General features: G+C 40.3%; 2 protein-coding genes across 2 annotated transcripts in view; one reads left to right on the top strand and one right to left on the bottom strand.

The window, feature by feature from the left end:
* Positions 1–1,227: 1,227 nt before the first annotated feature.
* Positions 1,228–9,373, top strand: napg (NSF attachment protein gamma). The gene is made up of 12 exons (XM_022758020.1): positions 1,228–1,379; positions 1,614–1,681; positions 1,776–1,860; positions 1,948–1,965; positions 3,210–3,240; positions 3,330–3,439; positions 3,681–3,747; positions 3,841–3,911; positions 4,411–4,489; positions 5,034–5,113; positions 5,395–5,524; positions 8,281–9,373. Exons 1-12 carry the CDS (start codon positions 1,324–1,326, stop codon positions 8,419–8,421), a joined length of 936 nt encoding a protein of 311 aa, XP_022613741.1. The 5' UTR covers positions 1,228–1,323; the 3' UTR covers positions 8,422–9,373.
* Positions 9,374–11,209: 1,836 nt separating this feature from the next.
* The window catches only part of piezo2 (piezo type mechanosensitive ion channel component 2), a 79,268-nt gene continuing 66,484 nt past the window's right edge, over positions 11,210–23,993 (bottom strand). Inside the window, exons 39-54 of the mRNA XM_022757921.1 lie at positions 22,539–23,204; positions 21,537–21,795; positions 21,035–21,214; positions 19,839–20,145; positions 19,412–19,544; positions 18,705–18,852; positions 18,408–18,619; positions 17,724–17,882; positions 16,951–17,098; positions 16,193–16,381; positions 15,628–15,720; positions 14,756–14,925; positions 14,451–14,570; positions 13,871–13,950; positions 13,156–13,360; positions 11,210–12,965 (exon numbers count right to left, since the gene is read on the bottom strand). Of these exons, the coding sequence (XP_022613642.1) occupies positions 12,713–12,965; positions 13,156–13,360; positions 13,871–13,950; positions 14,451–14,570; positions 14,756–14,925; positions 15,628–15,720; positions 16,193–16,381; positions 16,951–17,098; positions 17,724–17,882; positions 18,408–18,619; positions 18,705–18,852; positions 19,412–19,544; positions 19,839–20,145; positions 21,035–21,214; positions 21,537–21,795; positions 22,539–23,204 (3,322 nt within the window). The 3' untranslated portion in view covers positions 11,210–12,712. The remainder of the gene's footprint in view (positions 12,966–13,155; positions 13,361–13,870; positions 13,951–14,450; positions 14,571–14,755; positions 14,926–15,627; positions 15,721–16,192; positions 16,382–16,950; positions 17,099–17,723; positions 17,883–18,407; positions 18,620–18,704; positions 18,853–19,411; positions 19,545–19,838; positions 20,146–21,034; positions 21,215–21,536; positions 21,796–22,538; positions 23,205–23,993) is intronic.

The following is a 23,993-nucleotide window of genomic DNA, read 5'->3' as shown; positions in this document are numbered from 1 at the left end:
TGGAAAGTAACCGCGTGACATGTACTATAGTACATCTACATATTACAACTATTTCACTACATTTAGTTAAGCCCGTGGAGTTCAGCAAAACCAAAATTGTCAGAGGATGTTAATCTATTCTTGAATACCATTATCATATCAATGGATATTGCGTTTTGGTTCTACATATTCCCAAAAGTGATGGAAGACGTATTTAGATGCTTCATTTAAGCAAACGCACAAATATAACAATGAAAATATATTTCATTACAAATGAAAGTCCTATATTTAATATCTTAAAGAGAGGTACCCGGAATCTTATATGAGGTTTATGCTATAATTTCATTTTGGTGTCATTTCCTCTCAGTCTCTCTAACTGGACCGGCGAACCAATGGATTCAAGGTTTACAGCATAATTGGTATTTTCTACATGTAGGCTATAATTAGTTTGGCAGTTATCTTCATTAGTCCTGTACAGTCACTGGAAAAGCCAACTCATCTCTTATGGGTGGTAATAGTAAGAAATATGTCATAATGCACAATATAAGTGAAATGTTACAAAGTTCATTTATCTGTCATTTGACACAGTGGTGTATAGCAAGATGAGACTCCAACATGAAAAATAATATTATTTTCATGACATCTTATTTATTCACTCATTTACTGTGTATAATTTTTGCTTAGGTGAGTAGCATAAAGGGAACGACAACTTGCACTTATACAACTTTTATGGTAAATTTCCATTCAGAGATAACATAAATAAATACTCTGTGACCCTCTCTAGCAGTGAACATTCTGCCACATACACAATCATGTAAAAATCTGGAAAGGTCCAGAAACTTTCATGAAACTTGAACTGTCACTGTCACTGTCACTGTGTAAAAAACTATGAATGGCATTTCTGAGACAGATTGACTGATGGAAGATAGGGACAGATGACAGCAGACAGCAAAGCACAGATTGTTTTTTAGTGTAAATAATAAATTTGTTTAAATGAGCTCTAACTAAATTGTGTGTGTCCACTTCTCTCATGCGTGCTCCACTCTTGTGCATCTTATGACAGAGAAGGTAGACTGATTAAAAGCCCCTTTTTCTCATTGGGGTAATACAGTCCCCTCTTGTTGCCCCTGTTTTGAACTGATCTGCATTTTGACAATCTGGTTCCACCATGGTCGGTTTATATGCGTTGTATATACTTTTTGTCCACTGCGGCGCCCGTAGCCTGCGACATCGCATGACGTTGCGGCTGAGGAGGAGTTCATATTAATCCAAACACGGAGGCAACAATATCCACAGCGTTTGTCGACAACAAATTTATTATATCCCGTCGACTTCAGTAACAGCATGGCCGCTCAGAAGATAAACGAAGCTCATGAGCACATAGCTAAAGCGGAAAAATGGTGAGTAACGACGAAAATCCTGTTTATTTCTTGCTCAGAAAACCAGTTTGTTTCACCACTGATGTTAGCTAGCTGTAAGGCCACTGAGGCATTTACACCAGAAAGGTTATGCGACATAGATACCACATTAGCCTCTATTTTGTCTTCTTCTGTAATTGACAGTAATCATATAATGCAACTGATTCTGTCTGTTTAAGTCGTTTATAATTTGCACATCATTATATGTTTTTGTAGCTTAAAGACAAGTCTGACAAAGTGGAAGCCTGATTATGACAGTGCTGCATCAGAATACGCCAAAGCAGGTAACATAAATTAATATTATTCTTTCTAGAATCTAACCCTTTAATAGATAACCCACAGATTACTCATTGCTAACTGAGTGTGTCCTGATTTTAGCTGTGTGCTTCAAGAATGCCAAGCAGTATGACCAGGCAAAGGATGCTTACCTGAAGGAAGCTGAATATCACACAGAAAACAAGACGTATCCTCTCTGTACTCTCTCCACAGTCCTATAACGAAATGTTACTGCTGTTTGAATCTGTTCTAATTTCCTTAACTTTCCCTCCAGGCTTTTTCATGCTGCAAAGTAAGTATCCCTGTTTTATAACCCTGATATTAGGGGTGGGCGATATGGCCTCAAAATTATATCACGATATTTCAAGGAAATTAGCAATAATGATATTATGACGATATAGAAAAATAAATAAATACTGAACAACGTTTTATCAGTGATTGCATCTTGTAGGCAGCAGCATTTATTAGTGCAAACAATATTATATATGCACTGATAATGCACTATATTTATTAGTGCATTTTCCATCCTTTACCAATGAGCTACTGTCATTGATGACAGACTACCTAATCGAAGTGTGAATCTATTGCCACAAGGTGGCAACAGCAGCAGCATTATAGTGCAATAGTAGTGACACAGCATTATACACAGTTACTCAGCATGAGTCAAATGTAAGCACAAGAGTAGCCTAGGTAGTGTTTTCTCTGGAAATCTTAAGTATAACATAACTGCTTAACACTTTAGTTCAACAATAACAATAACTAAAGTAACTTAACCTTGTAACTCTTCAGGAGCCTGCACAATTTTGTCAGCTGATAAAATTGACCTCAAATTTTAAGTACAAATGTTAACAAACAGCAGCAATCCACATGCCCGTAGTTTAACCCAAAATCTCCACCGACAATAGTGTAGCTGCTAGTTTGTCGCAGCATGCTTCATACATCGCAGGCGAGGATGTCTTTCTACCTGGGATGTTGTATCTTGGGTCGAGCTTTTTAAACAGTTGCTTTAACCCCTCCTTTTCCACCGTTTGGATTGGCATCATATCCTTGGCCAAACAATATGTAACCGCATCAGTAATTTCCATCCACCGTTTGATCATATGGAGTGCAACTAGCGAGTGCTGCAGCGATGCTCGGTTGAGTCAGTTGTTTACTGTTGGGCTGCACATCACCAGCTGCTAGTATCTCCTCCTCGCCTGCCTTCATAGCCTGGTTGAAGTCGATGGTGTGTTTTTGCTTCAAGTGGTGAAACAAGTTTGTTGTGTTTCCACCTTTCACGGTAGTATTGTTTTTGTCTTTGTTGGAGGTCTGACCTCTTGTAGCCAAACCACTTCCATACTATTGAAGTAGCTCGCTTTTTAGGTCCTAAATCGTCATGAGAGGCTGACACGCTGCTCTCGCTCTCAGACGTATTTGGGCATCTGTTCTTGTTGTGCGCGCTATATCATTGATATGACGAGATGACAGCCCTACCCGATATTACACTAAAACATAAAAAGCACTTGTTTTATTCTCACTCCTCTTCTCCTTCCTCAGGGCTATTGAACAGGCAGGTATGATGATGAAGGTGAGTGCAGCCATAGCGTTAACACTGAGGTCATTAACATCAGGTAGATGGAGCAGAATTGTAACTTTGCTGTGTTTGCACTGTAACAGGAACAAAAGAAGATGCCAGAGGCCATCCAGTACATAGAGAAAGCCTGTATGATGTACATGGAGAACGGGACCCCTGACACTGCTGCCATGGCTCTGGACAGGGCTGGAAAGTAAAAAACAATACTTTATACTTCGCACTTGAGGCATTAGATCAAGCCTAAATCCCTCAGCTGTTAGCATAACAAGCAGCCAACATGTTTGATAGATTTATAACTATGATGAGACATTCTTTCACTGTATATTATATTGTATGGATTGAATTCACATTGTCAGTTTTGAGAATAAGTTTTGAAATTCTTTTCACGCATGAACGAGACTCTCCCTCTAACTGAAACACATATTTCTCCTCAGACTGATTGAGCCTATAAACCTGGAGAAAGCTGTGGACCTGTATCAAAAGGCAGCTGGTGTGTTTGAGGTAACAATGAGCTGCTGACAATAACTGAATCATTGCACTGATGTTGTTGCTTTTATTTCCTTGAGTTAATACATCCTTGTTTTCTGTCTGTAGAATGAGGACCGTCTGCGTCAGGCTGTTGAACTGCTGGGCAAAGCCTCCAGACTTCTGGTCAGGTTAAAAAGGTAAAGGAAATGAAGGAGGGGTTGACATTAGTCACCTGCGCTGCCAAACCGCAGGAGGTGGTTTTTGATCAAACACAGTATCAGTTATAGCTGTCATTTGTTGAAGGCTGATGTAGAAAGCTGGAAAAACCCAGAACCTTTGTTCAGAAATCTTGTTAAATTCTGTCACATGAGAAAAAGGTATTAGGGGTGATGAGCTTGTTAATTTCAATGTCTTTTATTCTATTCAGTAATTAAAAAAAAACTGGTAAAGAGATTGTGTTTGATTGGCATTAAAAATAAAAAAATAAAAAACTAGTTTAGTTTTGACAGTGTTCAGAGATGTTTATAATGGTGTAATATTAAAATAGCACTGAGATGTCACTTGTGTCTCTCCTATCCATTTTCAATACTATTAAATTCATGCATTAAGTTTCGGATATTTGGTTTCTATATAATCATGTTGAACTGCAGTACCTGCTCCTCTCAGTCCTCACTCCGCTCTCATCTTTCTAACCAGGTTGGACGAAGCAGCGGTGGCTCTGCAGAAAGAGAAGAACATGTACAAAGAGATCGAGAACTTCCCCATGTGCTTCAAGGTGGTTCACCTCGTAGTTTCTATGTCATTAAATTCTCCATGCACGTGAATCAAAACGTAATGTGGTACTGTAGCATTTCCAATGTTATGGTTTCTCCGCAGGTTATACTGTACAGGTTGAACAGAGTCAGGTGTTTATGTCTCTTGGCTTGTCAGTGTGCCGCAGCAGCACAGACTAAAAAAAATGCTTTTGCGAGGTTGCTATAAAATAAATTGCACAGTCATCAAATGAAACTGAGTGGCCACACAGCAAATACTTGTTGGTAGGATGATGTGTAAATCGTTGTTTTTGGTCCTTTTAGGGAATTTGTTAATAGAAAAATGAAGAAAATGTCAGAGAGCAGCAGGCTGGAGTATTAAACAGTGAGCCTGATCAGCTTGGATCCAAATCCTTTTGTTTGATGTGTCATTGAGCAAGACACAGTCCTGACCAGATGTTAAAGGGCCCTGACCTCTGATCTTCTACGGATGGAGACAAGACAAAAGAACATATATTTTAAGGAACTTATATCAAATTGGTGTGTTCTTTTTTTTTTTTTTTTTAGAAAACAACTGCCCAAGTGCTGATTCATCTTCACAGAGGGGACTACGTAGCAGCTGATAAATGTGTCAGAGAAAGTTACAGGTATGAGAATTCAAATGTTTCGTTACCATCTGTAATCCAGAGCCTACTGCCACTGCGTGGAGCCGATGTTGCCTTGAGCAAGGGTCACAGGAAAATCATCTGCTTCCCCGTCCAAATTTCATCTGAAAAAAAAAAAAACATCAGAGAGGAAATTAAAATTTGTTCGGGCTTGGCTCTCTTGACTGACTTTGTTTAGTGATGACATACACCTGTTCATGGTGTAACACTGCTGCCACTGACACTGAGAATCATTACATGAAGTGCTGCTTGATCTCCACCAGTCTGCCTGGCTACAGTGGAAGCGAAGATTGCATTGCCATGGAGACGCTACTGCAGGGCTACGACGAGCAGGACGAGGACCAGGTCTACCGCGTGTGCAACTCACCTTTACTGAAGTACATGGACAATGATGTGAGTACTGCTGACAAATAAGTTTATGTTTTTATGTCTCTGCCCTGGCGACACACACGGCCAGAGACATTATACCATGGGTTGGCCATAACTCATAAATTCATACACTAATTATGACACAATTTAACACAAAGGTCTAATAGGATAAAATGATGAAGTGATGGCATTTTATATCCAGTTGGTCAAATTCAACTTCACTGTGACATCATAATGTTTTGCAAAAACACTTCTGGTCATTATTCAAAGCTGTAACTCAGGAAGGAGAGACTGACCATATTTCCTGCAGCTTGACTTGGTGGCGGAGGCATACACCTGCAAGGCTGTGATAATGCACTTAAGTTTTATATGTTAGATGATTTCCTAGCACATCAATGTAGAATATATAAAAACTGCTATGACACTACTGAGTAGTTATATTTATGGTCTGCTGAATGGAAGTTCTTTAAACAAACAGTGGCTTTTCATGTCTCCACGCCAGCAACAGCCGTGGCTGGAGGCAGTTTTCTGATTGTCCGTCTCATTCTCATGAGCACGATATCTCAGGAAAGTCCTTCAGGGAATTTCTTCAGATTGGGTACAAATGTTAATTTGGATTCAAAGATGAACTGATTAGATTTTGGTGGTCAAAGGTCAAGGTCACTTTGACCTCATAAAACACGTTTTTGGCCATAACTCAAGAATTCATACGCTGATAATGACACGATGTAATGATGCAAATATCTAATAGGATAAAATGACAAAGTTATATTATATCCAAACTTATTTAGAATACATTAAAAATTGTATTTAAGGTTTGAGGAAAACTCCCACACATTCAGACAGAATGAGCTTTACAGGGAGAAAGGGATGTGGTCAGTAGACAAGGGCATTCAGCAGGACAAAGCCAAACGGGAATAGCAGTCCCTACCTGTAGCTGACCTTAGAACAGCATGTTTGCTGAGCTTTAATGGCATCTTGCTCTCCTGATAGCTTTATTTATTTTCAGTTGAATTACTGGTTTCCAATGAGGCAAATGTGTTGTTGCTGTTGTTGTTGTTGTTAGCATGTTTCTGTTTATCAGATTAGCATAACATTGTTGACCTCCTCCATTTTCACACAAAAATCAAATGTCACACTGATGTGACAGTTCTTCACTCCGGTCAGGGTTTTAAATTACAGGAGGACCAGTTAGTTCACAGAAAAGCTGTAGGTAATTGCTGCTGTAATCGTCATTGGGATGGGATGGTGATTAGTTTAGAGTTTTGGCATCTTTGTTGATTTTTGAAGTGAAAAGAAACAAATTCAAACCCTGCAGCAAATCTTCAGATTTTAAAGCACTGTTACCTTTAAGTTCATGAACTTAAACAATAACTGTGGCTTGTACAAAGGTTTGGGCGCTCTACTAAGTCAGGACTTAGCAAGCCCCCTTTGGCAGATATCACAGCTTGCAAGCACTTTTTGTGTCAGCTAAGTGAGTCTTTCTGTTCTTGATTTAAGAATTATCCCTCACTAACTGCAGATCACTTCCACCTCAGATATGTTACCTGTCTTGCAGGCACAGCATGTTGAAGATCTACCCACAGATTTTCAATTATGTTTAAGTCAAGTCATTTGCATGTCACAATTACTGTTACATTTTCTTTTTAAATGCAAAGTAACAGTGAAGTAACATTTGGAGAAAGGTTCATTTTCTAATATGATTTCTGCAGTGGTTGTATGTATATTCTTTTCACTTAAAAAAAACATCAAGTATGTAATTTGCACAGCTTACTTCATACAACTATTCATGCTCCAGACAGGATTTAAAAATAATAAATAAATCACTGACAAATGCAGGTAATTTTAAAATCACCCCACCTCCCCATGACAAATAAATCCAGTTGCATGCACAGACTTTAACACTCAATCTGCCTCATAAGGGCTGTGAGGGTCTGGTTTGATCAGATTTAGCATAAGCAAACAACCTTACAGGTTTAAAGTTTCGAAACGTGACTGGAGACACCCCCCCACCCACCCCCACCCCAGTTCAGTCTAATGACAAAAACAGGAATTCAAGAAAATCTCATGAAATAACCAAAATGTTTGAACTGCTTCTGAAAATGTGGTCTTCATGAAGGACCCTGTTATTCACAGTAAGAAGCTGACTGAGAAAAGAAGGTTTCAGGGCCTTTTTTATGTCTGAGATCATGGATCAGTCTAATGTTAGTGAGACTGTTTCACAAAAATAAGGACCGACTCATTTTAAGCCAAAAACAGACACCTTATCCCCAGACTAACTTAGGCCTAAGACCTATGTTACCATGGTAACAATCAATGACACCTGTGCTGAGCAGTAGCACCCAACAACAACAAACAGGAAAACATGGTTCATAATTTGCCGTTTGTTGACATTGTTATGGAGAGAGTGCTGAGAAAAGAGTTTAGAGACCAAATCAGATTTTATTTTTATCATTTCTTTCTTTGTTGAATTTCCAAAGTACAACATCCTTGTAACTGCTGAATTCTTCCAAAAGACAAAACATTTTCTGCTAAGGTTAACTGAGCTGAGCAGTTGGATGTGGTTCCCTTGTTGACCACTTTTTTATTTTCAAAAAAAAAGTGTTAATTTACCCAGAATTCATTTTACCATTGTAAGGACTTAAGATAGTCAAGAGCTAAACTGCTTTGTAGAGGATGAATAAATTCAGTATATCTGAAGTCTGACTATTTGTTATATTCAAGTCTATCTTTGTGAAACCAGCCCCTGATGACACTTTTTATTCTCTGCTGCCTCACAGTACGCCAAGCTGGCCATTTCCCTGAGGGTACCCGGAGGAGGAGGAAAGAAGAAGAAGGCTGCAGCTGCTCCACAGGGTGGTGCTAGTGGGGCGCCAGCTGCCGCCGATGAGGATGATGATTATGAGGGCGGGCTGTGTTAGCCTCCAACGTGCTGACTCTACCTATCTACTGTTCCAGCACTACACCCTCTGTGTACGAGTTAAAAACCTTGACAAACCCTCTCAGCTCTGAAGCCCAGATGGGCGACTGTTTTGATCTTTATCGTGCAAAAAATAATAATAAAAAAAAAAAAAACACATTTAAAACCCCAACAGTTACAGTCGGTGTTGCAGAAGAGTCAAGTGCAAACAGCCTTTTAATTTGCATTTCTTTGAGGTGGATCCTCTGTGTAATGAAAAATCACTCTTCAATGTTCAATAATGTATGAAAGCCTGTTGTATGTAAATGTTCCATTTCTTGTTTCTGTGAAGCTGTACATTTTGCTGTTATTGCTTGTGGAAAGGTTACTATAGATATATTAAAAATCAAATACTTTAAGAAATATGTCTAATAAGTTGATCAATATATTAGGTGTTTCTTTGTACTACTTGTAGTTAATTTATTCAATATTAATGGATACAGTCTTGAAAAAGTGCTGGAACAATATGCAGTTAGTTAATGCATGTTTGGAATAATGAAATCAAAACCAATGCTGTGATGAATTGGTTAATATTAATGCTTAAAAATGATTCAATCCGTTTTCAACATAAGCGCTTATTCATGAATTAAAAAAGGAATGATGATGCAGCTTGTAGCCAATTGTAGACCGTTTGTCTACCTCGAGGTGTGCGTTATCCACCTTTTAAAAGAAAAAGAAAAAACCTCATGGCTGTGTCTACCAATTTCCATAGTACAATCCTCAAATTAAAACTACTTAAACATGAAAAAGGGACCATGCAGTGATTTTTTTTTCCTTTTTAAATACTGAATTTGTGTCATTTATCTTAGTGTTCATACAAAGAATGCGAGAATTCCTCTACAGACAAGATCATTTAAATGCCAATTCAAAAATATTCTGTCACTAAAATAATAAAAAAGGGACTGTTTACATTTTTTATTTGTACCGTTGCCCACTTCTTGTATATTCCTCAAAAGCAAATGTCCAAACTTTGCACATGCATCAATAAACATTTCCGTTGTGTGGCATTTTATGGTCTGTACATTTTCTTAAACGAGTTAGCAGACAGTTTCCACATCAGTGAGAATGTGTCTGCACCACACCGGCCTCCGACAGACGTGTGATGACTGTGTAGCTTCCTTAGACCTATTTATCTTTGATGAGGCTAATGCGCTCTCTCTCTCTCCCTGGTAAGCGATATTTAATTTGCACGTCGTGCTGCTTGTGTTTCCCTCCCACTCTGAATGACTCTGCAGTGCGTCTGTGCATCGTCAAGACCAAATCTGCACACCAGTACACGCTGTAACAGGTGAAAATAAAAATGCTGCACATCTCCTTGTGTCAGTTATTAACCTTAAATGTAGTATGAAGTTGTGTGTACAGTATTTGTAAAAGATGTAATTTGATTGGGCGAAAGTATACTGAAAAAAAAAAATAGAGCCCTAGGTATTCCGTGTATTCATCTAATATTTATTGATTTTAAGTTAATTCAACTTAAAATTTCTGATTAAGTCTTTTGACTTGAAATGAGTTGGTCAAATTAACTGCTGAGAGTTCACGTGACTCAAACTACGTTTCTAAAGTAACATCTGTATAAATTATATGTACTACAGTTCAAAAGGCCCAGATCTGAAAAGAGGTGGAGTCCTGTAATCGTCCTATTGATGCAGTGCAACCCATTCTACCCTCTTAAACCACAAATACTGACAACCTTTACTTGAGTAAAATACCAGTATAACACTGTAAAATACTCTGATACAGGTAAAAGTATTCAAAAGTAAAAGGACATACAGAGAATTCAGTAAGTATTCAGTCCCTTTAACTTTTTCATATTTTGTGTACCAGCCTTACGCTAAAATAAATAAATAAATAAATATTAGAAATTGACATGCAGTCATTGCAGTGACATGTCTTCAGACTCTTCACTCAGTGTGATTACACCCTCAAGTCTTCTCAGGTGTGATGCAACAAGCTTTGCTCACCTGGATTTGGGGAATTTTCTGCCGTTCTTCTCTGCATATCCTCTCAAGCTCTGTCAGGTCAGCTGAGGCCCATCGGTGGACATCCTCTCCAGCCTCATGGCTTGGTTTTTGCTCTGATATGCACTGTCAGCTGTGAGACCTTATATATAGTCAGGTGTGTGTCTTTCCAAATCAACTCCAATCAGCTGAATTGACCACAGGTGGACTCCAGTCAAGGTGTAGAAACATCTCAAAGATGATCAAGAGAAATGGGAGGAACCTGAGCTACATTTGACATAGCAAAGTGTCAATGTGATATTTCAGTTTTTCCTTCTTTTCGTTTCTCTTTGTTATTATGGGGTATAGAGTGTAGATTGATGAGGGTAGAAATTAATGTACTGTATAATGTACACCCGCTATAACTTTCATTACTATCCCCTTTCATTATTTTTTATTTTATTTACTTTCTAAATGCATTTCCTTATGTTCTTTCTTTACTTCCCATTCACAATATTTGTTAGAGCACTGTCACTTCATTGGTAAGAAAAATAGAACAAGAGAGCAAAAAAAATGTATTTAAGTTGTAGTGCATTGTATAAGATATGAAAATCAAAATAAAATAAGTTGGGGTTGGTTTGGTCAGTGGTCCCAGGAGGGTCCCAGGTTGTTTTCCATCAAAACCCTGTTGAAAAGCTGTTGACCAGCAAACAGCCTCTCTACCTCCTCACTCACAGTCTGTCTCCACAAGCAAAGAGCAGCACATTACAAAAACTCAACACCTTTCCAGATGTTTTATTTGCAGATCTCTGGACCTCTGTCATACCACATTGCCTTAAACATACAGGTACAATTTCACATTTCATTCCCCCGTGGCATATCCTGTCCCCTTACACTTGAATGTACATTTAATGAAAATTAATTATGAAGTTTCTCTTCCATGCTACAGTGTCCTCTAATGCATAGTATGGACCAAAGGGCTTCACGTTGCAGCCCTTTATGTGAGGAATCTTTTTTGAGTCTCTTTAATTTTCATCTTGATGAGGATGTTGATGCACAGCTGTGGGCGCCACAGTTTTCATGAGTGTGAATGTTAAAAACAGCCAGAGGTTCACAAATGTTGTGCAAGAGTCTACCACTTAATGCACATTACCCTGATTCAGAAGCAGCCCTCTGCTGGTTGCGACTCTAGCCAACCTGTAGATGATTCAGAACATGGATGATTGGCAATTATTCTCATTCTGTGTGAGGAAAAAAAGTCCACAGCGATACGTTTACTTTCTTAATACGTCCTTAAACTGCGTCACTCTGCAGTAAACAAACTCAGCATCAGTCCAACTGAACAATATCCACATTAAATGTCATGCCATTTAAACAGTTGTCATCTTCTCTACAATCTCATATTCTTTTAGATTCCATCAAAGCCTACATATCGTAACATAGAACTCATACAATGAATATCTGTGGAAACAGCTCTTCCTGAGAAAGATATGTAGTCGATGAGAGTTTCAGTTCTTCTCATACAAACAAAATAAGGCAAGTTAAGATTGTCTGATAATGTTTTCTGCATTGTGTCTGGAGAGGTCCCACGTGTTGCCTCTGACGTTAAAAAAAAACAAACAGAAGAAACGGTGGGGCTATGTTCATGTGTCTTAGTCAGAACCACCCTTTCCTTTCGGTCCCCGTGGAGAATCGAGAGCTCGATATTGCACAATTCCCACAATTGAAGTGTTCCAGTTGGAGAAAATATAAGATTGTGCTCATGTTGTCATTGTTGTGCACTTACTTGTTGGTGGGAAGCCCTTAAAGAGTAATGTTGCAGCCAGTTCGAGCTTCTCTCCGCCTGCTGTTCAATTGAGATAATGTGATGATGACAGACGCGAAGAGTGGCGAGGGGTCTTTAAAAATCTACCTTTATGTTAGGGATAAGACTTTTTATATCTTAGGAAAAATGTCTGAAAAGATTTCTCTCCATCTCCAACTGAACACCAGCTGCTTATTTTGTCCACCGGATGCCAAACTGAGCCATGTTTTGCAAGATAAATACAAGCACCGGCAAATTTTGTGCTCAATTGTTAATAATATGACTGTAATCTGTTGTTGTTTTCCATCAGTTGAGAGTAAAAAATACCAGAAAGTGTTTTTGTGTGGAGCTAACACTGTGTCACTGCCATCAGAGCTCAGTTGAGGAGGACAGAGTTGGTCCTCAGCTGGTGAATGGGCTGAAATAGCGGCTCACACCAACAGAGCGACCACCCAGCGTCTCCGAAAAAAGCTTTGACTCGCCTTCACAATTCAACGTACCCTCGCTGAGTTTCACTGAGTTTTCTCCCGGGTCCACTTAATCATAGTTTCTGGCGAGCGGTAGAGGAAGATGAGCTTGGCGTACATGTCCTCCTCCAGGTCCAGCTCCCCCGTCTCTCGGACCAGGAAGATGTCGGTGCACAGCTTGAGGATCCGGTCCACGTTGGGCAGCTCCTCGAACATGATGGTGTGGGAAATACCGCTGAAGAACTCGCGCACAAACTTGCCGATGACCAGAACCACCGAGGCGTACAGGCCCATGATCCTAGACGGGGAAGAGAGGAAGGGAAATGCTCGGTTTTTAGATTCCTTATAATCTTATTTCCCCAGCCGGTAGATGGTGTTAAGTCGACTGTGGAGTGGAAATTTGAAATTTGAATGTAATCAAGATAAGACACATCTTTTTTATTTATTTTTTTAAATCCACAGTGTTTTTAACATCAATCACTACCTACCCGTATCCAGCCAGGAAGCCCAGACTGGGCGGGCTGACTTGGTCGCTGAATATGTAAACCTCCAGACCTGCATCACACATGCATTGTTGACTCCTCTTTTCTATCGGGCCGGGCTTCGTCTGGTTGACGATCCACCATTCTTGGTTCTGATCTGACAGGTTATTAGCTTGCTTCAACGTCACGTCTATGTCCAACATCTCTTCATCTACAACGGTAAAGAACGACATGATGCTAGTGATTCTAATCCGAATAAAAAATAAAAAAGCATGTTTCAGAGGATGAGGGGGAAAAGAGAATAAAGACTTCTACTTTATTACCTAATATATGTATCCATTTTGGGGGAAAAGCTGTGCTTTAAAAGCAGTTATTTGTAACTTTGCAAATATGAGTAAAATTTTACTGTAAAATTAAAATCTTTCAGATTATTCTGACGGCACAGGTTTGTGTTAGTGATGGCGTTCTTTCTTGTTTGATGGTGCCACTGGAGCAGCATCGTCAGAAATGTTACAACTCTAAATAAATGTACAAAGATGAGTCAATGCATTATATTTATGTGCAAGAACTTTAAAACAACGTGCCAATTTACTGAAAAGTGAAATTTCCATTTAAAATAGAGGCTCCTAAATTTTACTTTGCCGTCACTAAATCAAGTAAAAACTCTGCAAAGGTCACAGTCAGTCCAGTCTATGCAGCGGTACAAGATGGCGACGTTCACCTTTATTCAGCTGCTCGACAGGATTGGCGTCTGAGTCACTGGGGGCTCGAATATAACGAGGGAAGATGTTTCTCAGCGTCCTGCAGAGGAGAAGAGGCTGTTACTGCAGCAGAAAACAGTTTGTCTCATTTATTTCTCAATGTGTTGGAACACAACTGCAAAAAAGATGAACAGTTGCTATATTTTTGTGAAAAGACAGATTCAGGGTCCAATACTGTGGCGCTGTGTAGTTCTCATAGTAATTGTTGTCCTGTTTAACAGTGAAGAAAGTCCACTTGACCCTATAATTCTTTGATAATTTGTCTACAAACTATAATTTATGTGTCTGTTAAAAATCTTTTTCTGTGTTTCAAATGTCCTATCACACACTCAGAACATACATACAAGCATAAGTATAGTATACAGCTTATATATATATTCATACATTATAACACACAGTACTCACCTTCAAATCCTGCAACTAAAAAGAAATAAATGAAAAAGGAGGAAACTGTCTCATGTCTGACTGACTGATATGAGAACTGAACTCCTGATTCCACAGCACAGTGGAGAAGACCACAGACGCAGCTGATGTACTCACACTTGTGACTCTTTTTCCGGCTCCTTCAGGAGCCTGATGAGGGCCTGCTTCGTTTCTGGGTCGAGGGGCTTCACTCGTTTTCCAGACGCGGTTTCAGCCTTGGCACCAAGACTGAGGTTCCTGAGATCACAACAAGAGGAAGAAGATGCTGACCTTACAGCAGCTGTCTGTGAGTGTGCTACATTTTCATTTCTAATATTAACTGGTTATTTTAAATGATACAAACTGATACTAACTGTCACATAGTTAGCAACTGGTACACACGGTGAATGGATAATATGAATGAATATGTTGTCACTGCGTACCTTTGCACAGACCAGGACACAGTGATGGGGAAGTCCTCAGTGGAGTTCAACATGTCTATCAGGCTGTTTCTGCTGGGTGGACTGATGGTCCACAGAGAGTTGGAGCTGCCTTTCAGCTCAGCGATGATCAGGTCCTCTGGCATGTAGCCCTCCAGCCACTGCAAGGCTTCCTAACCCCAACACAAAAACACTTTCTACAGATATCCATAGTCTCCAGAGTTTGAATCCTACTGACTTGGTGATCCCCTGACTCTTGCACCCCAAAGTTTTCACCTACCCTGGGAAACATCTCCACATCCACTTGATGAATGGGCCCAAAATTTGGGACAGAATTAACTTTGTTGACTTTGATGACTTCCTGCCGTTGTCTTTATTGGATGGATTGCCATGATATTTGGTAGAGCCGTTCACGTCTCCCTCAGGATGAATTTTAATACCTTTGGTGATCCTCTGAATCTGGTCAAAATTTCAGCCTCAGAGCCGCTAGCATGGCTATAGACTGTTTGTCTTGTTTTACACCAGAATTTGAGTCAGAAATGTTTCAATTGTACACATAGCCACTTTTAATATGTGTTTATAAAGGGGGTTTAAAATAAGGTTTAAAAAAATTAGGACATATCTACACAAGCTACATCTTCTGGGAAACATGACAAGTAAGGAATTACCTTCAAGTTCAGTCATAGTCAGAGAAAGAGCAATCAATGTAAATCTATGTACAATGTAATCTCCCACTCCTCTTTTTCTCCACACTGAATTATAAAAACAGTTTAAACACACTGACACATTGCACATAAATCGCATGTAAGGCAATTCTTGAGTTCATATCAGAAGAAGACAACAACTGACATTTGTGCTGTATTTCTTGTACTTACATCGTTATCAAAATATATCTTGGTGAACTTTTCAAATTCAGCTGGCGTCACATTCTGCAGTTGTTTCTGCTGAGCGCTCATGGTGAAGATGGGCTGTGAGAAGAGGAAATGAAAAAAAGGGAGATAAAAAAAAAAGGAGCAGAATCTTGTCAAGGATCTTTGTAACTGCACTGAATCTGTCAAACAGTCAAAGAACCCTGCAACCACGATACTCAACCTAGAAACTATATCACATTCATCTGGTTTCTCTCTCCCACCACATGCCAACAGTACCTGAAACACTGACCAAAAAGTTCTACTTCAAGACCTTCAAATAAAACCCTGGGCTGTTGCCGTGGAATGAGTCACAGATTTATTTACTTGATCAAAATCTTCTTGAACCCTTCTCAAAAGGAGAAAGCAGAGGCAGGATTTCTTGTCACATTAAAAGGCTCTGGCTTTGGCTTTGGGCAGACCATCTCTTTGGTCTCTTGTTACTTCTTCTTGGCCTTTTCGGTTTCTCAGTAAAGCACTTGGCAGGCTTGTTTTGCTATAAATGATCTGACAAAAGAAACAGCGTCCACACCTGAAAGCCGGCCAGGGTGATCTTGAGCGAGACATCCAGCGGCGGGTTGACGACTCCAGCTACAGATTTTACAAGGGACATAAAGAGCAACGGGAACCAGACGATACAGATCAGCAGCATCACAATCATCCCTCCCATCCCGTACTTCACCACCTTCTTCTTCTTTTGGCCTCGCGGCTGGGGGTACCTCTGCAGAGGGATTAGATAGAGGAGAGTTGTTGTTTTTACTGTACAGTGCAGTTTGTCCACAGGCAGTGCTCCTGAAACTTTGTGCCAGCTTTACTCCAGCAGCCCTCATACTGAAGGCCGTGGCTGTATGATTTTTAATGCCAGGGCTACTTTTGAAATCCATTAGAATTAGGCAGTTCATTGGATCATGGTTAGATCTGTAAACATGGAACAAAAACTTTAATACAGCAGGTAACTGGAGGTAGAACTGGTAAAGATTGAGGAGTGTATTACTTACTATAGTGAGGCAGAGAATAAATACATTTTTAGTGGGCACCACGGACACAACATATCTTTGCTATTTAATATTAGAGCCAATATTTCTTTTGCTTTCAGCCATCACCCAGCCAATGCAGATCAGAATTTATTCTTCAAAAGTCACAAAGCAACAAACACGAGCCTGAAGGAGCCATAGAAAAAAAAGATCTACTTCAACAAAAATAAATATTCAAGCCTGGATTCCGACATGACGGGCTTTGGCTCTGAAGGTAATTCTTTTCACACCAGAATAATGCCTCGATGAAAAACACCTTCTCAGACTCTCTCCAGCATTTGAGGATGAAGATGTGAGCGTAGATGTCCTCCACACAGATCCAGCTGGACAGAGACAGAGAGGTGTCAGTCCAAACCCAGTCCATCACGGCTCGCAGCTCCGTCAGAAATGGCACGAGGCGGAAACTGGAAACAACAGAGCTGTTTCAGTTATCATGGTAAAAATAAGTGACTGAAACGAAATTAAATCTAAATCACAAAGTCATGCTTGTGTCACAGGTTGTGGCTTCTGCCTACACCTTTCTGGTAGTTGCTTTACAATTAGTGTGAAGGTTCATTCTGGAACGAAAATCTTTAGTCAGGTTTGACGTGCTAGATTGTTTCTGGCGCTTTCAACAGCATCTTACAGTCTGTCTCAGCGGATGACGACTACTGTACTTGTCACCCGCTGAGATTCTGATGAAACTTCTGGAAAAAGCTAGTAAGTTGTGTAAAATTGTGAAAAATGGCCATCACAAGCACGCAGGACTGAAGACTATAATTTGCTCGTTTTCTCAGACACAGACCAAAACCCAAATCAGATCATTTCAGCCCTAGATATGACATTAAAGAGCTGAATACAAACATATGCAAAAGACAAACACTAACAATTAGAAATATTGATGTCCCCTTTCACAAGTATTTGGTTACACATGTCAAGTCCAGGTGTCATGTTTTTGCAGCAGCAGCTGTCTCACATGTCCTGACATGACCGGGGCCTCGGACCTGTTTGCCCAGCTGGAAGAAATGATACTTTCCCAGCATCACTCACCCTTGAAACAGGAAGAGGTTGACATAATTGTAGCTCTTGGTGAGGAAGTTTCCCAGAACGCGAGTAGGATAACCACAGCGGATCTGATAGGCCGACAGCCCGAAGTAAATGCACTTGACAAAATACCACATCTGAGCGACTGTGTTCTCACTGAAACGCCTACGAGGAGAAGACAAAACAGACACACACTGTGTAAACATGAATAAAACCACAAATGGAATTTATAGACATCACAAAAAAACTCACCACGTCTTAACATTGCTGCTTTTGTCAGAAACAAAGTAACTTAACTAGACAAACTCCTGTCACAACAGGTATTGATGGAGGCTTTTTCCAATGAAGAACTCTCTGAGAGGCATTATTACGTTTAAAAATGAGAAAATTAGGGTTGTATCTAAAGCAATTTTGCCTCATAAATGAATTAGACAATAACTTAATTATCAAAATTGATGCCTATTATTTTTCTGATGATTGACTAATTGATTTATATAATAATATTAAGATAATTGTTGCAGCTCTACAGAAAATCTGCAATTATTTAAAGCATATTTTGAGCAAGTTTCTCAGGCTGCTGTGAGACACAGATTCTGTGCTATCATGGCTCCTCAGTAATTAATCAAGTGACTAAATGACTTCAAATTAAAAGATGATTATATTTAATTTGAGGGCAGATTAGGTTCTTACTTCTTTGTGACTCCAGGCAGGATGAAGAACATCCAGAAGTGGATGCCAAAGACCAGGATGACCTGGAAGATAACCTTTCCCATGACAGACTTTCTGAGGTAGAGGGCCCGGTCCACCACCATGGTCCCAAACTGGATCAAGACCATGACCAAGAAGGGTCCCGGCACCTGATCCTCCGACAGAGACGAGGTGATGTCTGCCGCTGAGTGTTTCTACAGGGGAAAAGGTGCACAGGACGGTTCTATTAGATTTTGTTGATCAGAAAGAAAAATCCCATCTAAATGTAAATAAACCTACACCAAACGCCCAGAATCCAAACACAATGATGATGAAGTCGACGGTGTCAGCGAGGAACATCAGCACGTAGACGTCTGTGACGGCACTGTACTCTGGATGGATCAGGTTGTAGAAGAACTGCCTCATGGGAAGGTAGAGCTCCATGAACCTACAAGGAACAACAAGGAAGGAGTTTGTGTTGTTATGATTGAGGAAACAGGTGATAATGGTTCAGGTCCCATGTTGGACTGAATCACTGTTTTTTGTTTTGGTTTTCTCTTTTCTTTTTTGTTTTGTGGATATTTGGATATTTGTGTGTCATGTGCATGTTATTCGTGACGGAATCAAGCATCATTTTGGTGCGTTTCAGTTGCTGTTTTAGACATAATATCTCAGAAACCAGTGGTTCCACGGTGATTAAATTTAGAGCAAAAACATTTTTGAATCATCCGTGGTAGCACTTACAAAAATTACACTGACTGGCCGGACGGGAATGCTATAATTAAGGGTCTAAATTTAGACCTTTGAAAGGTTTCAGCTGGTGTATCCCTGATGTCATTTTCCACAGCGCATCCTCCATTATTCATCCAGAATACTTGCTGAGCACACTTCTCATCAGTGGCCTCATAAAGTTACACACTTTCTTGTACAACCACATTTCAAAATGTGGAGCATCTGTGGGTGGAGTTTTAGAAACAAAAAAAAAACCCAACTGTGCTTGATCGTACCGCTTTATGATGAAAGCTTTTCCTTTGTAGAGCTGCTCTCTCAGCTTCTCCATGATCATCTGTTTGCGGGTCTTCTGGTGGACGCTGGCCTCGCTGCCATCCTTGCGGCTGCTGTTGTGGGAGGCAGTACTTCCTGTGGAAACAATTTACATTTCGAGCTGTAAATGAACCGTGAGTCACTGGTACAGCCCCACACAGAGACCTCATCCAGGGGTGGAGGAGAGAGAGCACAAGAAATGTTTTTGCGTGACACGAGTCCAGATAATTCCTTCTGTTTATCATTGCTGGAAGAGCTTAATTTTAGGGACAGAGTGTTAATTGTTGACTTTCATGTTTCTCATATTTGAACCAGTTCTCCAGGGAATCAGGGAATCGCCATACACTACCATTCAGCAGCAGCAAACAGGAAATAGAAAAGCATCCTCACCTCTCTTTGACCGTGCAGAAGAGTGAAGAGATCGGTGAGAAATGTGCGAGCCTCCGCTGGAGCTCTTGCGACGCTGGTAGGTCTGCTGTTGTGGGAAGTGCACCTGGACATGTCCTGAATCTATGGAGGTCCCAAAGTTTATGGACTTTAAGGTGTGAGTGGAGCCTCTGGTCTCACTGATCACTGAGGAGGCAGGTTCAGACTCCTTCTCGCTCTCCTCCTTGTCCTTTCCCTCGTCCTCGGACTCACTCTGATGAGGAGGCTCTTTCTTGTCTTTGGGGTCGTCCTCGTCCCACAGACCGTGGCACTGGAAATGAAAATGAGAGGGAGTGTAATTGTATGGATGAAATTTCACAGCACGTCCCAAACAAGCACAGTCACAGTGTTCGTCCCGTAAAGAGGTAACATTGCACTCTGATTAGTTTTTTTTTTTTTCATTTGCTGAGAAAGAAGGAAAACTTCCAGAAATAGATGGAGAGAAATGGTTCAATCTGAGTACAGCAGGGACACACAAATCTACATCAGGTCAATGCTGGTCTTTTATTCAATACTGGGTATCAGTCAGTCAGTGTTACAAGCTGACAGTGCTGATATGATGAAGACTCCTCCCAGACCACAGACACAAAACCTGCAGTTTTCTCTGCAAATTTTACACATTTTCTGTTGAAAATCTCAGTTTAACAAATTCCTATTTAATTCTAAAAGCAGTTATGTGTTGCCATAAAATTCAATACATGTGAATCAAATAATATTCAATTAGTTGGTGTTTCAGGTGAATTTTTTTTTTCAACCTTGCGCAGTTTCAGAGGCTTTTTCTAACTGTGACAGCTTCATTTTATATACAGACACAGAACTATTGTGATTTTGATGCATGATGATAGTTAAATTCAAAGATACTGAATATCAGCAGTTAAATAATTAAATACTGTGAAAAATATACGTCGAGCTAGCTTGCAAAACTTGCAAAAAATACCAGTTTGTCCCCAACTGCACTGTAGCAGAAGTCACTCAAACAGGGATGAAATGTGTATCTGTTTGGGACTATTTCAAGCTGTGATTTAAAACAAGTTCTGGAGAAAAATAAAGGTCTATGACACAATACTGGCTGCTGGCTTTACTCTTCTCATGGGATTTGTTGACAAAAATAAAAGAATTGAACGTCACTAGAGTAATCTAATATGTGTGGTTGCAAGTACCTTCAGAATGGATCTGTGGAAGAAGAGAGCCAGTAACTGCACCAGGTCATAGTGGACGTAACCGTCCTTCTTCTCCACACCGATGATGTTGGGAGGGTGATACGGTTTGTTCCTATCCATCTTGTTCTGGTTGAAGGGGAAGAAGCCAAACTGGAAGAAGTACTTGATGACGATGGTGACCTAGAGGGAAAACGACATCAGTGTAAGTGAAGCTTTCCGGACTACAGACCGAGATGAAGATTTACAGTGAAACCTGAGAGAAATTGTTGTATAAATATCAATAACACTGAATGTGATATTACTGTAAGACTGCAATGTAATTATCTTTCTGTTTTCATGTTTTATGCTCAGTCTGAGAATCAAAGTGACACATTCAACAAATGAATCTTGTCTGTGCTTGTCTTAACTTGACTGCGGACGACAGAAACAGTTTGGTTCAGGTCTGTACTGAAGCTAAAATGCACCATTGGAACAACATCATTTAATAACTCTCTGACTGTACCTCAGTATAGACAATGGCAGTCATCCAGTAGCGTTTGCTGGGCCGGGGCACGGACAGCATTGCCCAGAGGAAGATGGTGATGGGAAGGACCAGGGTGGCGCAGGAGGCCGACACCATGTGGTTGATGATGATGACCAGGTAGCACACCATCTCCGAGTGGGCCACCAGCATGTTGTAGAAGGCATAGCAGAGCTGGAGGATCAGAGGCTGGCTTTGGTAGAACTTATCTGACTGTTCCAGCTCGTCGTCAAAAAACATCCTGGACAGACACAGAGAGACGGACTGATCGGTGTTTGATTATTTTTTATGGTTCTATAGTATGAATAAATGGGATCATGCTATCCTTTACTTAAAAATTCACTTATTCAATCGCTTTGCATTTATACAAACTTGGAGGCTATTGTCACTTCACCAAAAATCCTACAATCACAGATGGATTACTGAACAGACCCAGGAGATTGACACAACACAACTACAAAGACACGCAAAATGACTACAAAACTACACAACTACAAAGAGACACACCGTGACTACAAGAGAGAGAAATGACCACAAAGAGACATTCAGGCCTTTCAGGTCCAATACATTACCAGCTTTTGGTACAAATACGAACAAATATCTTCTCATACCTTACCTTCAGAACAATGTTTTACAATGAAATCCTTTTTTGTTCATTTAGTATAATACGCCAAAATCCTCAACTGTGATTTAACCACATATGAAGGCTGCCAAAATGTAATAGTCAAATTGTAATATCTTTTTGTTGAAGATGTTATGATTAAAATCAGGTAAGAAGATAGCATTTAAAAACAACTTTGATGGTTTTTGATACTAGGGAATACAGAAACATTTTGGGAAGTACTCAAAAAGTGTTCAGGTCAATACTCAGACCTGTGGATAGCACAAACTTACACCGTACAACTTTAGCGATGAACTAGGTGTTAATTGCAACAAATCATCAGGAGACAAATATTTGATGGTTTCAGTTGTTTTGGGACTTACTTGTTGAGCAGCAGTTCGCTGGCGGTCAGCTCAGTGGTCATAGAGGGCAGCATGATGTCTGACCTGCTGTCCGAGTGGCTGTCAGAGGTCATAATCATACGCCTCTTCCTGTCCGTGTCACTCTCGTCATCGCTGACTTCCAGGCGGTCGAAGCTGACCGCCTTGCTGTAGCTGGGAGGCACGTCGGCGTCAGACATTTTAGAAGCATCTGTATCAGGGGTGTAGAGCAGCCCTGCTCGCCCCTCTGTCTGCATGAAGTCCTGCTGTGCCCCTCCGTCTTCACTCTCAGTGATGAAGTCTTTGTCCTGGACAGAGTGGGTACAGGCCTCCTCCAGCCGGCAGGAGGGGCCCTCGCCTGGGCCAAAAGACTCCCAGGGAGCCTCTTCTCTCTCCTGGTCCTTTGGTACCTCTAACTCCTCCTCACCTTCCTCACCCTCCTCACCCTCCAGCCCCTCCTGCTCCTCACCATCCTCCTCCTCTTCCTCTTCCTCCCTGGATTCTGGGTCATTCCAGGGGCCACCCTCGGGCCCCTCACTGTCATCCAGCTGTTGTGATTCCCAGGGAACCTGCTGCATGTCCTCCCCTTGGTCCTGCTCATCCTCCACTTCTTCTATGGTCTCTGTGGTGCCCTGCCTGGAGTAGAGCATGATACACTGGGTGGCTTCACTGCAGGGGACAAAGACAACAGGGATTGTGTCAACCTGTTCAGATGGAACAGACAGAATCAGTCTCCCAGTTTACGCAGAATAAATAAAAAACAACTTGCACACTTGCCTCCCTCTGGGTGCATGGACGTATTTTTATAATGTACTCGCCCATATTTATTGAAGGGTTTTTTTTATTTTTAACAATGGACTTAATTGACTGCTACTACCACACCCTACACATGGATGAGGGCATATCAAACGGAAACACCAGCAGGATATAAACAACTAATAAATTGTTTATAACAATGTAATTGTACGTAGATATAAAGATTAACAAGCAGTATTTGTCAACAAGTATAACTTCTCCAATGACAACATATTTTATAGTATTACATTGTCAGTCATTATCTGTTTATACACCAGCCTCTACTTATACACAGGAGGAGTTATAGTTGTTAACAAACACATGAATAAACACTTAAATCTGCCTGCAACTACATTATAATGAGTTGTCAAACATTTGTTAAATACTAATATACTGCTTATTAATGCTGAAGAGAAGGAGTTTCAGTTAAGTGTTACCAAACGCTTACCAACGCTTCCTGAAATGCTCATGATTATACATTATAAAACTATTTTCACTTTATTAGGGTTGTTGACAGGATGTAGTAAACAAAACGGGTTAACTACAAGTCATGCAATGATTCGGCTGAAGTTAGAAATCAACAGAAACAAACACGAGTCAGGAGATGCACTGATATTAATCATGTCAGTGACACAGGTTTGTATATGGGTGATGCAGAGGCCA

This window comes from Seriola dumerili, unplaced genomic scaffold (assembly GCF_002260705.1).
Source record: "Seriola dumerili isolate Sdu_G_001 unplaced genomic scaffold, Sdu_1.0 BDQW01000291.1, whole genome shotgun sequence".
Taxonomy (NCBI): Eukaryota; Metazoa; Chordata; class Actinopteri; order Carangiformes; family Carangidae; genus Seriola; species Seriola dumerili.
Note: the sequence above shows the minus strand (reverse complement) of the source record. Positions and strands in the feature narration are given on the sequence as shown.